The 12,844-nt window shown below is 38.9% G+C and overlaps 1 protein-coding gene across 1 annotated transcript; it reads right to left on the bottom strand.

Moving 5' to 3' along the window:
* Window positions 1–6,866: 6,866 nt before the first annotated feature.
* Window positions 6,867–9,359, bottom strand: LOC104231046 (uncharacterized). The gene is made up of 2 exons (XM_009783972.2): window positions 8,579–9,359; window positions 6,867–7,425 (listed from the first exon to the last, which is right to left on the bottom strand). Exons 1-2 carry the CDS (start codon window positions 9,276–9,278, stop codon window positions 7,040–7,042), a joined length of 1,086 nt encoding a protein of 361 aa, XP_009782274.1. The 5' UTR covers window positions 9,279–9,359; the 3' UTR covers window positions 6,867–7,039.
* Between the last annotated feature and the right edge of the window lie 3,485 nt (window positions 9,360–12,844).

Below are 12,844 nucleotides of genomic sequence, written 5' to 3'. Positions count from 1 at the left end.
TTACTACACTTTAATTTCAGATAGTCAGTACTTCCTTTACATCAACCTCCAAGTTATTACCTTTACAATTGCTAGATTTAGCTATATTGGCACCATAGTACTCTCATAATTGCATAAACATGAATTTTTCTTAATGTATTGCTTCTTTTACAAAGAAAATATACACATTAGTTTAACTTTGAGGCATAATAATACGATCTGAAATCCGATCCAATCTAAACTTTAAAATCCAATCCAATCCGATATAATTCAGATCGGATTCGGATTGCATTTTCTAAAATCCGAAATTCGAATCCGAAATGTGCTAAATCCGATCCGATCCGTGCACAGCCCTAACATGGATAATGTAATTGTTATTGGACATTCATCATTATACAATTAATTATATTCTACAGTAAAATTCTTCATATTTGATTAAATGACATGCAAATTTGGACAGTCCAATGTTATCAACCATGAGGATGACTTAGTTATATTGTTGGAGGAAAATGACTTAATCACATTATTGTTGGAACTTGGAAGATGAATTTGGAGAGTGGAATCTGAGCTAATTTCTAAACAATTCTTTATTAATCAGGCAAGGACAAAATATTGTGTATTATTACTAATATATGGAGGCTCCAGTGACAAACTAAGCTACCGAAGGTTTTCAGAGTTAGGTACTCTCCCTTCAACTTTTTTTTTTTCTCCTTATCCAACTATACTTCACAAGAGCACTTTGGCAAGTTGACTCCACCATTAGCCAAACAAAATAATCCCTTGCACGTCCTTAGTTGTTAACTAAGTACACGTGCGACACTTGACAACTCGCTTACGATCTTGCACAACTTGCTCACGCTCTTGCTATGTCAAGTCAGCCTTACTACATTCAAGATCGCTAAGAGAATGGAAGAAAGAATACAAGAGAATTGTTAAAGAAAGCTTTGTATTAGAGAGAACTTGAATTGTTTGCTTGGTGAATTACAAATGAATGACCCCCTTTATATACTAGTCTCCTAGGGGCTAGTGTGTAAATATTAATTACTACACAAGTTCTTGATATTTACAAGATAAGGGCTTTTTCTAGAATTCTCTACAAGCCTAGAAGATTCCAAGGACTTTCCTAGCAAATCCATAAGGATCTAGGTTCTTCCTAAGGAAATGTCCATACGTCTCTAGAATCTTCTCACAAATGCTAGCCTTCTTCTTATGTAAGCTTCCACATGACATTAATATATGCCAAATGGCGCCTATGTGACATGATGACATGGCGGGTCATCACACTCTCCCCCACCCAATATTGCGACGACCGACGACCGTGGCGCAATGCTGCTGCATAAACTCTCGGATTTTATCTTTCAATTGCCACAAGTCTTCATATCGTTCCCACGTGGCCTCCTCCAGTGATTGCCCTTTCCAATGGACGAGGAACATAGCGGTGGCTTTTTGCCCTTGTTTTCGCCTGGCCTGGTAATCTATGATAGCTTCAATCTCCCGATCATGCGAGGCGGTGATAGTCATTGGCGCCCGACTTGATTGGCCCCTACTCGGATCATCCTTATCTTCATGATATGGCTTAAGCATGCTGGCATGGAAGACAGGGTAGATCTTAAGATACGATGACATGTCAAGCTTGTATAAGATCTTGCCTACCTTGGCGACGATCTTAAATGGCCCCTCATACTTGCGAATCAGATTCTGATGCATGCCCCGTAGTGCCTTGAACTGTCTTGGGTTAAACTTCACCATGACCATGTCCCCAACTCCATAGTATGTGGGACGTCGCTTACGGTCCGCAAACTTCTTCATCTTCTTAGCTGCCTTATCCAAGTAGGACTTAGCAGTGTCGAGCTGCTCCTCCCATCCTTTAGCCATATGATAAACTTCCAAACTCTTTCCCTCGAATGCGGATGGTAATAAATGTGGAGTTTGTGGTTGTTGGCCTGTGGCTAGCTCAAATGGTGTCCGCCCAGTGGACTCACTCCGCTGCAAGTTATAAGAGAATTGGGCGATGTCTAGGAGCTTTGCCCAATCTTTCTGATGCGCACTTACATAATGCTTCAAGTAGCATTCTAGTAAGGCATTGACTCGTTCCGTTTGTCCATCTGTCTGTGGGTGGAAACCAGTAGAAAAGTGCAGTTCCGTGCCAAGTATGTCGAACAACTCTCTCCAATAGTTCCCAGTAAAGCGGGGGTCTCGATCACTGATGATATGCCTTGGTAAGCCCCAATACTTTACCACGTTCTTTAAGAATAGCTTGGCGGCTTCCTTAGCGGTGCAACCCGGTGAGGCAGGCATGAAGGTGGCATACTCGGAAAATCTATCCACGACCACTATAATAGTACCATAACCATCAGACTTCAGTAGGCAAGTGATAAAGTCCATAGTCACGCTCTCCCATGGACGCTCTGCAACTGGTAGTGTCTACAAAAGTCCTCCGGGTTGTTGTTGTTCAACCTTGTCCTGTTGACAGACAAGACAAGTCTGCACATAGCACTCTATGTCATTTCGCATGCGTGGCCAATAGTAGACTGACTCAACCAAGGCCCTAGTGCGACGTTGACCTGGATGACCAGCCCACATTGTGTCATGACTCTCCCTTATGATCCGTCGTCTAATGTCTCCAAACTTAGGAACGTAGACCCGCCGACCTGTGGTAAGTAGTAGGCCGTCTTCTATCCAAAACCGTCTTGTCTTGCCTTTGTTAGCTAACTCGATAAGCTGTCTGGCTGCTGGATCATGTTGCATGCCTTCTTTTATAGCCTCCCGAATGTCCCATCTCGCTGAAGTGATTGCAGCAAGCTCGGCTTTCCGGCTCAAGGCATCAGTTACAACATTACCTTTTCCCGACTTATATTCCAGCGCATAATCAAACTCGGCTAAGAAATCCTGCCACCTAGCCTGCTTTGGTGTGAGTTTCTTCTGTGTCTAAAAGTAGCTAGTAGCCACATTATCAGTCTTGACCACGAACCTTGACCCGAGCAGATAATGTCTCCATATACGAAGGCAATGCACAATGGCAGTCATTTCCTTCTCTTGTACCGTGTAACGCTGCTCCGTCTCATTTAACTTGCGGCTCTCAAATGCTATGGGATGCTTATCCTGCATCATGACACCCTTAATGGCAAAGTCTGAGGCATCTGTGTGCAGCTCAAAAGTCTTGGCAAAGTCAGGTAATGCCAAGACTGGCTCCTCTGTTACAGCTGCCTTAAGGCATTCAAATGCCTTTTGACAATGTTCCGTCCAAACCCATGGCTTGTTCGTCTTTAGCAACTCAGTCAATGGTGCGGCCTTTGCTGAGTATCCATTGATGAATCGACGATAGTAGTTAACAAGGCCAAGGAAGGATCTCAACTCAGTTACCTTTATAGGTGCCTCCCACTCCTAGATAGCACATACCTTAGCCTCGTCCATGCGTAGCTCTCCATTGCTAATGACATGGCCCAAGAAGTGCACCTTTGATTGTGCGAACTCACATTTCTCCCTCTTGATGTATAGCTCGTTCTCTCGCAAGACTTGGAAAACCTTCCTTAAGTGCTCTATGTGCTCCTCCAAGGTGTTGTTGTAGATGACTATGTCGTCTAGGTAGACTACCACGAACTGATCAAGGTAGGGACGGAAGATCTTGTTCATAAGGGAGCAAAATGTGGCCGGTGCATTGGTTAAGCCGAAGGGCATCACCAACCACTCAAAGGCTCCATATCTCGTCACACATGCTGTCTTTGGCTCATCCCCTTCCGCAATGCGAACCTGGTAGTAGCCCTTTCGAAGATCCACCTTGGTAAAGTACTTGGCTTGCCCAAGTCTATCGAACAAGTCAGCAATGAGCGGGATCGGGTACTTATTCTTCACGGTGACCTTATTAAGTGCTCGGTAGTCTATGCACAAACGCAACGATCCATCCTTCTTCTTCTGGAACAATACTTGTGCGCCAAAAGGTGCCTTTGATGGGCGAATGTGACCAGCATCCAACAACTCTTTCAATTGTTTCTTGAGCTCCTCCAGCTCGGGCGGTGCCATACGATATGGGGTAAATGCGGGTGGTTTAGCCCCTGGCTCCAACTCAATCTTATGATCCACCTCTCGCCTAGGCGACAAGTGCTTAGGCAACTCCTCGGGCATGGCATCTTTGTTCTCCTCAAGCAACTTCTCTATGCAAGGCGGCACTGTCTCTTGAAAATTCTTGTCTTCCTCTAGACTTGCAATGGTTGCCACGAACGTGGGCTCCCCCTTCTTGATCCCCTTGACTACCTGCATAGCTGAGAGTTGTGCTTGGATCTATCCATGTGGCATAGTCACTGTAGGTACCATGCAAGCTCCTTCTCGCTCCATAACCAAGAGACGTTGGAGGTAGGGGTCGATTAAAGTATGACAATGTCTAAAGAACTCTTGCCCCAGTATGATGTCAAAGATATCCATAGCGGTTACGGTAAAGTTTGTCATACCTTTCCAAGTTCCCAATTTGACACCAACTTCATTAGCTACCCCACGAGCATTCTGTATCTTGGCATTCACGGTCTTGACGCGAGAGTTGGTTGGAGCAAGCTTCAATTCTAGTCTCTTTGCGACAGCCTCAGTCACGAAATTATAAGTTGCTCCAGTGTCCACCATTGCACGAGCGGGCTTGTTGTTGATGGTGAGATCCACGTACTGATTGCCATTCTCGGTAGGTTGGATAGCTTGCTTCGTGACAGCACCACATAATCCGATCATACCCAACTGTGTGGTTCCCGGACTCTCTCCTTGTGGCTGCTCCTTCCGCTCACGTACCATGGCACTGAGGCTCTTGAGGTCAGGACAATTCCTGAAGCCATGTGGCCCTCCGCATATATAGCATACCTTCTTCTCGACCTGTGCCTTCTTATCGGTGTAGCCCTGACGGCCACTCGACTTTTTGAAATCTTGAGTCTTGGAGTATTGTTGTTGTATCTCCTTGCCTTTGCCACGGTCTCCCCCACCTTTGACATTGTTAACCTTTGACTCCTTGCCATTGCCTTTGTCGTGCTTGTCATGCCTGAAGTCCATCAATGATTCGGCCTCCACTATGGCTTGGTCTATATCAGTGACTTGTCGGCGTTGCAACTCCTGCTTAGCCCAATTTTGCAACCCGTCCATGAAGTGGAACAACAAGTCATCATTGGTCAAGTTGGGGATTTGAAGCATAAGGGTAGTGAACTCCTTGACATAGTTACATATGCTCCCTGTTTGCTTCAATTCCCTAAGCTTGCGCCTTGCCTCGTACAAGACATTGTTTGGAAAAAACTGTCGCTTGAACTGATCTCATGTGGTAATAGTACATAGACTTTTATCCACATCGGCTATCTTCCTTCTCCACCATAGCATGACAGTCTCTGAGAGGTACAATACCGCAGTGTTGATCTTGGCCTCGTCATCCCTCACTTTACCATGCCTGAAGTAGTTCTCCAAGTGCCAAAGGAAGTTTTCCACTTCTTGTGCATCATGAACACCTTTGTACACCGGGGGTTTGGGAGCCTCGATCTTGGCCTCCCTCGTCACCACAACATTGCTCGCTACCTCGGTCACGCCAGCATTGACATGCTCCTCGAGTGACTCTATCTTTGCCTTCATAGCATCGATAGTACTCAAAGCCTCCATGAGTCTGCACTCTAAGGTAGTGATGGTTTGCCTTAGTTCCATCTCAATCTGTGTACGTCCCTCCAAGTCATTTCGGATACTCTCAATCTCTTCAAGAGTGTTCCCCTCAAGAACGTTAAGGTGCCTTCCACTTTCCCCAAGCGTTGGCCAAAGATCTCCATGGCATCCATCCCCACGTTCATCTTCATCACCCACTCTTTACCGAGCGAGACGTCCTCTGGAAGGACCTCCACTTCATCCTCGCTCGCCTCAATGGCAGATGGTTCTTGGGATGTAAGCCCTTCGTTTGACACAACCTCAGGTGGCACCTCCTGGCTCTGGTTGGTGGCATTCCTCTTTTTGCTACGGCCGATCTTGCCAGCAACATCCTGGATGACGTTGGCTTGGGTGTTGGCAACGTTAATTTCTCTGTCGTTCGCCATTCCCTTAGTTGAAGGAAATGTCCATACCTCTCTAGAATCTTCTCACAAATGTTAGCCTTCTTCTTATGTAAGCTTCCACATGGCATTAATATATGCCAAATGGTGCCTATGTGGCATGATGACATGGCGGGTCATCACACTTTACTCCAAAACTTTTTTATATGATTATTATCTCACAATCACTGTATTTTAAAATTATGGTAATTTTCTAGTTCTTGATAATCAAATTAGTAAGAACCGATAAACAATTTGAGCAGACAAAATGTCGATTTTTTAAAGAAAAGAAAGATGGTTTAAAATATCACGTTCGGAATGGGGCAAATTAGTATTCCCCTCCTCACCTTGGTCCTGTAGCTAATCTCATTACCGAATTTGAGCCTTTCACTTGCGATAAAACACTGATGGCCTCAATTTTCCCGATCGAAATGACGACAAACCATGCGTTTATTTTGCATTTTCATCATCGTTATCAATCTTCCAAAAAGCTCATATACTCTTTTTAGCAGTCACTACATAATCATGTGATACTTTCATTCATGGCATGAAAGAAAAAAGTGTTATGGGAGGGGATTCTCAAATTTAATTTATTAATACTATCTCAAATTTCCGTCATCCTACACACTCTTTTACTGTTACAGAGAATCGCGCCAACTTAGCTTCTATGGTTAAATGAAGCAAAGGACAGAAATCCCAAGTAGATCTAGCTTATTTGTTTTATAGATTTCATCAATTTTTGGTTTGGAAGCCATCATCCTTACCCAATTTGCTCATTTGTTTGCTTAATGCACTTACCCACAAAACAGTAAGGTAAACTGCAAAATGGGAGAAGACAAACTAATTCATTCGTTACGCTACAGGTTTTAATTCTTTTAAGAGAAAATTTTATACGATCATATGTCAAAGCCATCAAATTTCATAATGTCCAAAAGAAATAAAAGATTACTTTTCGCTATTGCCATCAAACATGGGGAAAAAGAGAGAGTTTCTCTCCGTTTATGTGCAAAAAACAGCATCTGAAATTGTTAATGTGCGCCTCGATTGATCATCTCGGTATACTGTTGCAACGACTGCTGCCTCTGCAACCTCATATCCTCATTAAACTTCTTAATAAAAGCTTCAACTCGCCTGTTGAGCTCGTCCTGACTCAGCGATGGTTCTTTCTTGAGTTTCCCTGAACCAGGTGACCCAGTCAGCAGCGGCGAGTTGGCGGTGTTACGATCCTTGAACGTCTCGCATTTCTTCATCTTCTGCTGTGGTGGGTTGTTTCGACCACCGTGTGTCTCCCACGTGTCAGATTTTCTCAAGTGCCTCGTCAACGGCATTGCTCGCCCTTCTGTTATTGTCTTCCACGTACTCTCCAGCGTGTCCTGCCGTTTAGGCTTTGATACTTTCAGTGTCTTCTTTCCACCTGTATCACCAAAATTTGAGTTTATTTAGTATATTACTAACGATATCAAAAAATATTAGTCAAGTAAATTATGATTTAACTATATCTAATTTTTTTGATAAGTATTACACTTTGGTATTGTTGCACAAATAACCGGCCAGATTCAATGCTTAATTTTTCTAGTCGATATACATATATTATACATAAATATACATGAATTATGCATATATGTTACTTCCTCCAATCCATAATAAGTGATAAATTTACTTTGGGCACACCCATTAAGGAAATACTAAATTCTAGATGAAAATAATTAGTGTGACTAAACTACCCTTCATCAAATGTGAGGAGTAAATGACTTTTTATGGATACGTACATAAGGGTAATTTTGAAAAAAAAATTAAATTTTTTCTTGATTATATAAATAGACACTTATTTTGCACCAAAATAAAAAATCAAATTTGTCACTTATTGTTGACCGGAGGGAGTATATATTAATTGGCTATTTGAATTAGCCATTAATTTACTAGCACATATTAAATTATACTAATAACATAAAAGCATATTATTAATGCATATAACTTTAATCCATTTATTTTTAACGGCTAACAAAGCATGGGTTATGGATGAGAAAGCACAAAAATGGATATACATGACTATTTTTGGGCTTATCATATGGAAGTGTGAGCCGTGAGGTTGCAAAATAAGTTTTGCGATTTTTAAGTCATGTGTTTGTCGTTTTCCTTTAGTTTCTAAGGGATAATTTTCGACTTTACGGAGACCAAATCCCGTAATCCATTTTGAACTGTTACTTAAGTCAGCTCAGATTTTGCTAATAAGCTGCTCAATGGGCCATCAAGTAAAAAGCGTAAACTAATTAGGAATCTTACAAGTACATTTAAATTTAAAAAAGTGCTTTGGATAAGGGCCACTAGTTTCTAAAATCTGACAAAGGACCTAATAATACACTAGCCGCCCAACTACAACGGTAACAATTTGAACCACAAGTTACCGTTATCGACTGATTTCGCCGGAGATGTAAAGCGCACAACAATTAAGGACTTATTCAGAACCTAATCACTGTTCCGACCAGCTTAGTTGTTAGCGTGCCTGAATTAACTTACACACACAGAGAGACATATACGTTGAAAAAAAATGAGGAATTTGAATTTACCTTCGGGACTGGATTTGACATTTTTCCGGTGACTAAATCTGGCAGAAGCTGGAGGTTTCTCGGCCGAAAATCCTGAAACAACGGAATAATCTAAAGAGTCCTGTCTCATCACCGGCGCCCGAGTGGATTTCGAGATCACGACCTCGTCTCCGTGAGCAACAAAAGCATTCACGTTGAACGATGTATCTTTCTCCGATACACGTGCATCCACTTGAGCGTACGGATTAAAAACTTCCGGAACTTTCTCGACCTTTGCATCGTAAACACCAGCAGTAGGATACTCGTAAACCATCGGCCTCGCCTCCACCGCCTGATTCTTCAAGACGGTGCCGTTCAGGTCATGAAGGACCGGAGAGTAGTAGTCTGTGGACGGCCTTACATCCTTAATCGGGTGAAACTGGGTTAAATTCTCCGGCGAAACGGCCGCCAGCGCCGGAGATGAGTTCTCATCGAGCTTGTTCTGCAACTTGGAAGAGGCAACAATTGTGATGATAATGCAGTTGATGACGAGGTATAGGTACGGAGGTTTAAGCCAGGAAACGACGCCGTTCCAAATAGACGGAACTTCACTGACGGCGAAGTCAGTGACAGCTGGAGCAGAGAGCTTTAACATAATAGCAGCAGATAAAACGGTAGTCGAAATCAGGAAAATTTTGAGGGATAACATGGAGTTAGTTGAACTTTGAAACAACATAGCCATGTTTCTTTCGCCGCCGGCTAGCTCCGACCGGTGTTTCACGTTTGCTTAGGATTTGGGGAAGAGCCAAATGAGAATGAAGAGTTACGCTAAGCAACTTTAGAATATGTAGAGGCGAACCGTTACTTATATATACTGATTTTTTCTTTTCTTTTTCAGTTTTTATAACTTGTTTGGCTAAGCTTATTTTTGGGCAAAAGTATTTTTTTTTACCAAAAACACTTTTGGCGTCAATTTGAGTTGTTTGGCCAAGTTTTTTGAAGAAAAAAAAATGCTTTTGAGGAGAAGCAGAAGCAGTTTTGGAAAAACAGAAAAAAGTAGTTTCTTTCCAAAAATACTTTTTTTGAGAAGCACTTTTGAGAAAAATATAATTAGAAGCAGTTTTTTAAAACTTGGTCAAATACTAAGTGCCGCTCAGAAGTATTTTTCAAATTAATTAGTCAAACATAAATTGTTTCTCACCAAAAGTACTTTTGAGAAAAACACTTTAAAAAAAAATACTAAAGTTGATTTTTGCAGGATCGCTATTAGACCGTGACACTGTGGAAGCTCCTTTGCTAAGAAAAAATGACAACTCATTTCGAGCTATACTTTTAAGGTGTAATCTGTAAAACAAAGTAAGTATAATTAGTTACATCTAATTTAATTATTTTTTATTTAATTTAATTTAAACATATTAACAGTATAAAAAATTTAATTAAGTAGGAGCCGATAGCTTGAAAAAATAAAGTTTAATCTTTTTGAATATATATATATATATATATATATATATATATATATATATGCTAGTCAAATCATTTTTTCTTTGACTAATATATGTATTGCTCCTGTTAAGCTTTTAATAGCATAACAATTCATGGATGAAAAGCATTTGTCCCATAATCAAATGTAAATAATTACGTTCTTTATCGATTTTAGATTATAAATACCAGTGGAGATGATTATTTATGTATCACTCCATTAGTCAACATGCGAAGACACGGAATAGAAGATAGGTAAAAACTTTTTCACTCCCGGTGTATATATGAATCTAATGAATACTTGATATAACTTTTATTTTTAAATTATAGTTATTAATATATATTATTATCTTAATTTATAATATAATCATAATAAATAAATATAACTTGGTATAAATACGAGCACGAATAAATTCTTATCGGAAAAGATATATAGAGTTTGGTCGATGTTAAAACTCCTCCTAGGAAATTAAGCTCCTGTTCTGCCATAAATTTTGGGAGCTTTTTTCAATTTTTGTTTTTAAATATCTCTTTATTTATAAATTTTTAGAAATCCGAAAAATTGCTCTGGATTAGTTATCGAAGTTTTTTACCCACAAAAATTTAAACTCTTTTCAAGTAAAATGCATATCCAAATACAATTTCAACTTTCAAAAATTATTTTTCATCTCATCTTCAAAAAATAATTTTTCCAAGTTTCAACCAAATTTATCATTTATGTCCATATGCTAGCTAAGTATCGCATCCAAAGTAAAATTCTATCAGTCGCTAGACATGGTCATAAGCCAACAATAGTTTAACAAATAAATGATTCCAATTAGAAGAGAAAATTTGTAATTTAATTATGTGAAATCTCAACCAGCCAATCGATCGGCATGTAAGGTGGGCATTTAATAGTGTGGAGAATTCAACAAGTTTCATTGGAAGTACATGGGGATTAGTTGGACAATTTACTTCAAGAATTTGACTAGAAAAATAAATAACAGTGCCTAAACTGACTTAGATGTAGTCTGAAGAGGAGGATTATTAAACTTAGAAAAATAAAATATATAATTCAACACGAGCTAACGTTGGATCCGGGAACGGGAAGTGTTTACCAAATGAGTCGCTGTGCCAACCGACCATACTTGAGCATGTCCTATTCATTTTTTCAAAACCATAATGTTTACGACTTAAATCGGAAATTTTGAGCTGAGTAATATCATACTGCTTATTTTTTTTGTACCAGTTATATATCTTCACATTTGTATATATATATATATATATATATATATATATATATATATATATATATATATATATATATATATATATACTGTCAGGTCATGTTTATTTGTTATAATATATAATTTATTTTATTTTTAAGATTATATATTTCACATTTTAAAGAAACTTCTCTATAAATAATTTTTGATAGTGTAAAATAATTCTTACATCGACGTTTTATATACCTTAAATCACTTTTGTACCAATAGATATGTACTCCATTGTTTTTAAAATGCAATGGATGCGTTGACACTTTCTGCCGAAAATGTTCATCTGCCGTACGCATATTGATGGTATATTGTCATGCAGCTGAAAATCAGGTGTAGACGTGTTTATAAACTAATTTTCATATGATTATGCAGCTGGAAAATTAGTCCAGACGTGTTTATTAACTAATTATATACAAATGTATTGGAAAAAATTGCATTTATATATGCTAGTGACATGTTGAGACACGTGGACTGATCAAATAGTCAAAGAATTATAATTAGTCAAGAGGCACGAGCAACAATAGAAATAAGCAAAGACAAAGAAAGAGGCACGAGAGGACATTCGAAGGATTCAGCGCCCGTACCTATTTAAATCATTTATCAAAAGGAATGGATCTGACCATAATAAAGAGCGCAGATATGGATTCGACAGGCATTAAATACTGGATACGTTAGAGAATTTGTATTGATTACAATGATTGTGTAACATAGTATTCAATGTCTTTAATTATTCATAATAGCCTCATTATGATTTGGGAAAACCGCATATCTTCAAGATACCTATAAAAGGGAGGTATCTGATTACTTGTAAACACAAGACACAATTGGAATATACTTTGATTTACTTGTTTTTCTCCTGATTACACTCTGGTTACTATAAATTACTTTCTTCTACATATTCTTTTGATTATCAATAACCCACGTTCTTCTAAAGTCTAGCTTTGACTGAAATTCTATTTTTTGGTTAAACAAATTGGTTCCGTTACCGGAAATCTGATAATCTATTTTCTTTTCACTTGACCTTCCTTGTTACATCAATTATGTCGAATAACAATGACAACGCCCCAGGAAACCAAGAGAACCAACAAAGTCAGGGAGGCCCACAGAATATTAACATTCAAGTTCCAACTCCGCAGGACTCTCCACGACAATCTCGTGAGGGTACTCCTGATGGATCTCAAATAAACGAGTGTAAGCACGTGATTTTTGACCCTCCCCGAGGATTTTCACATTTTTTAGCGTGAATATGTGAAATTGGGTCTAGTATAGCTATTTTAACTATTTTTACTTTATTTCGTTGCAAAAAGAAAAATTTCAAAAAAATATATATATATAAATTTTAGTTTATGTATCCCTCATAAACTTGAAAAAATCAAAAATTGCACTTTATTTTTTACTTTATATAATTTCGAAAATTACAAAAAAATAAAACAAAATATAGTTCTATTAAGGTTTTATAGTCATTATAATTTTGAAAAATACAAAAAAATATTACTTCATATTTTTGTCTTTATTAAAGAACGAAAATTACAAAAAATATAGTTTTATTAGTATTCTATAGTCATTTTAACTT

This window comes from Nicotiana sylvestris, chromosome 7 (assembly GCF_000393655.2).
Source record: "Nicotiana sylvestris chromosome 7, ASM39365v2, whole genome shotgun sequence".
Lineage (NCBI taxonomy): Eukaryota > Viridiplantae > Streptophyta > Magnoliopsida > Solanales > Solanaceae > Nicotiana > Nicotiana sylvestris.
This window is presented reverse-complemented; position numbering and strand designations above follow the sequence as displayed.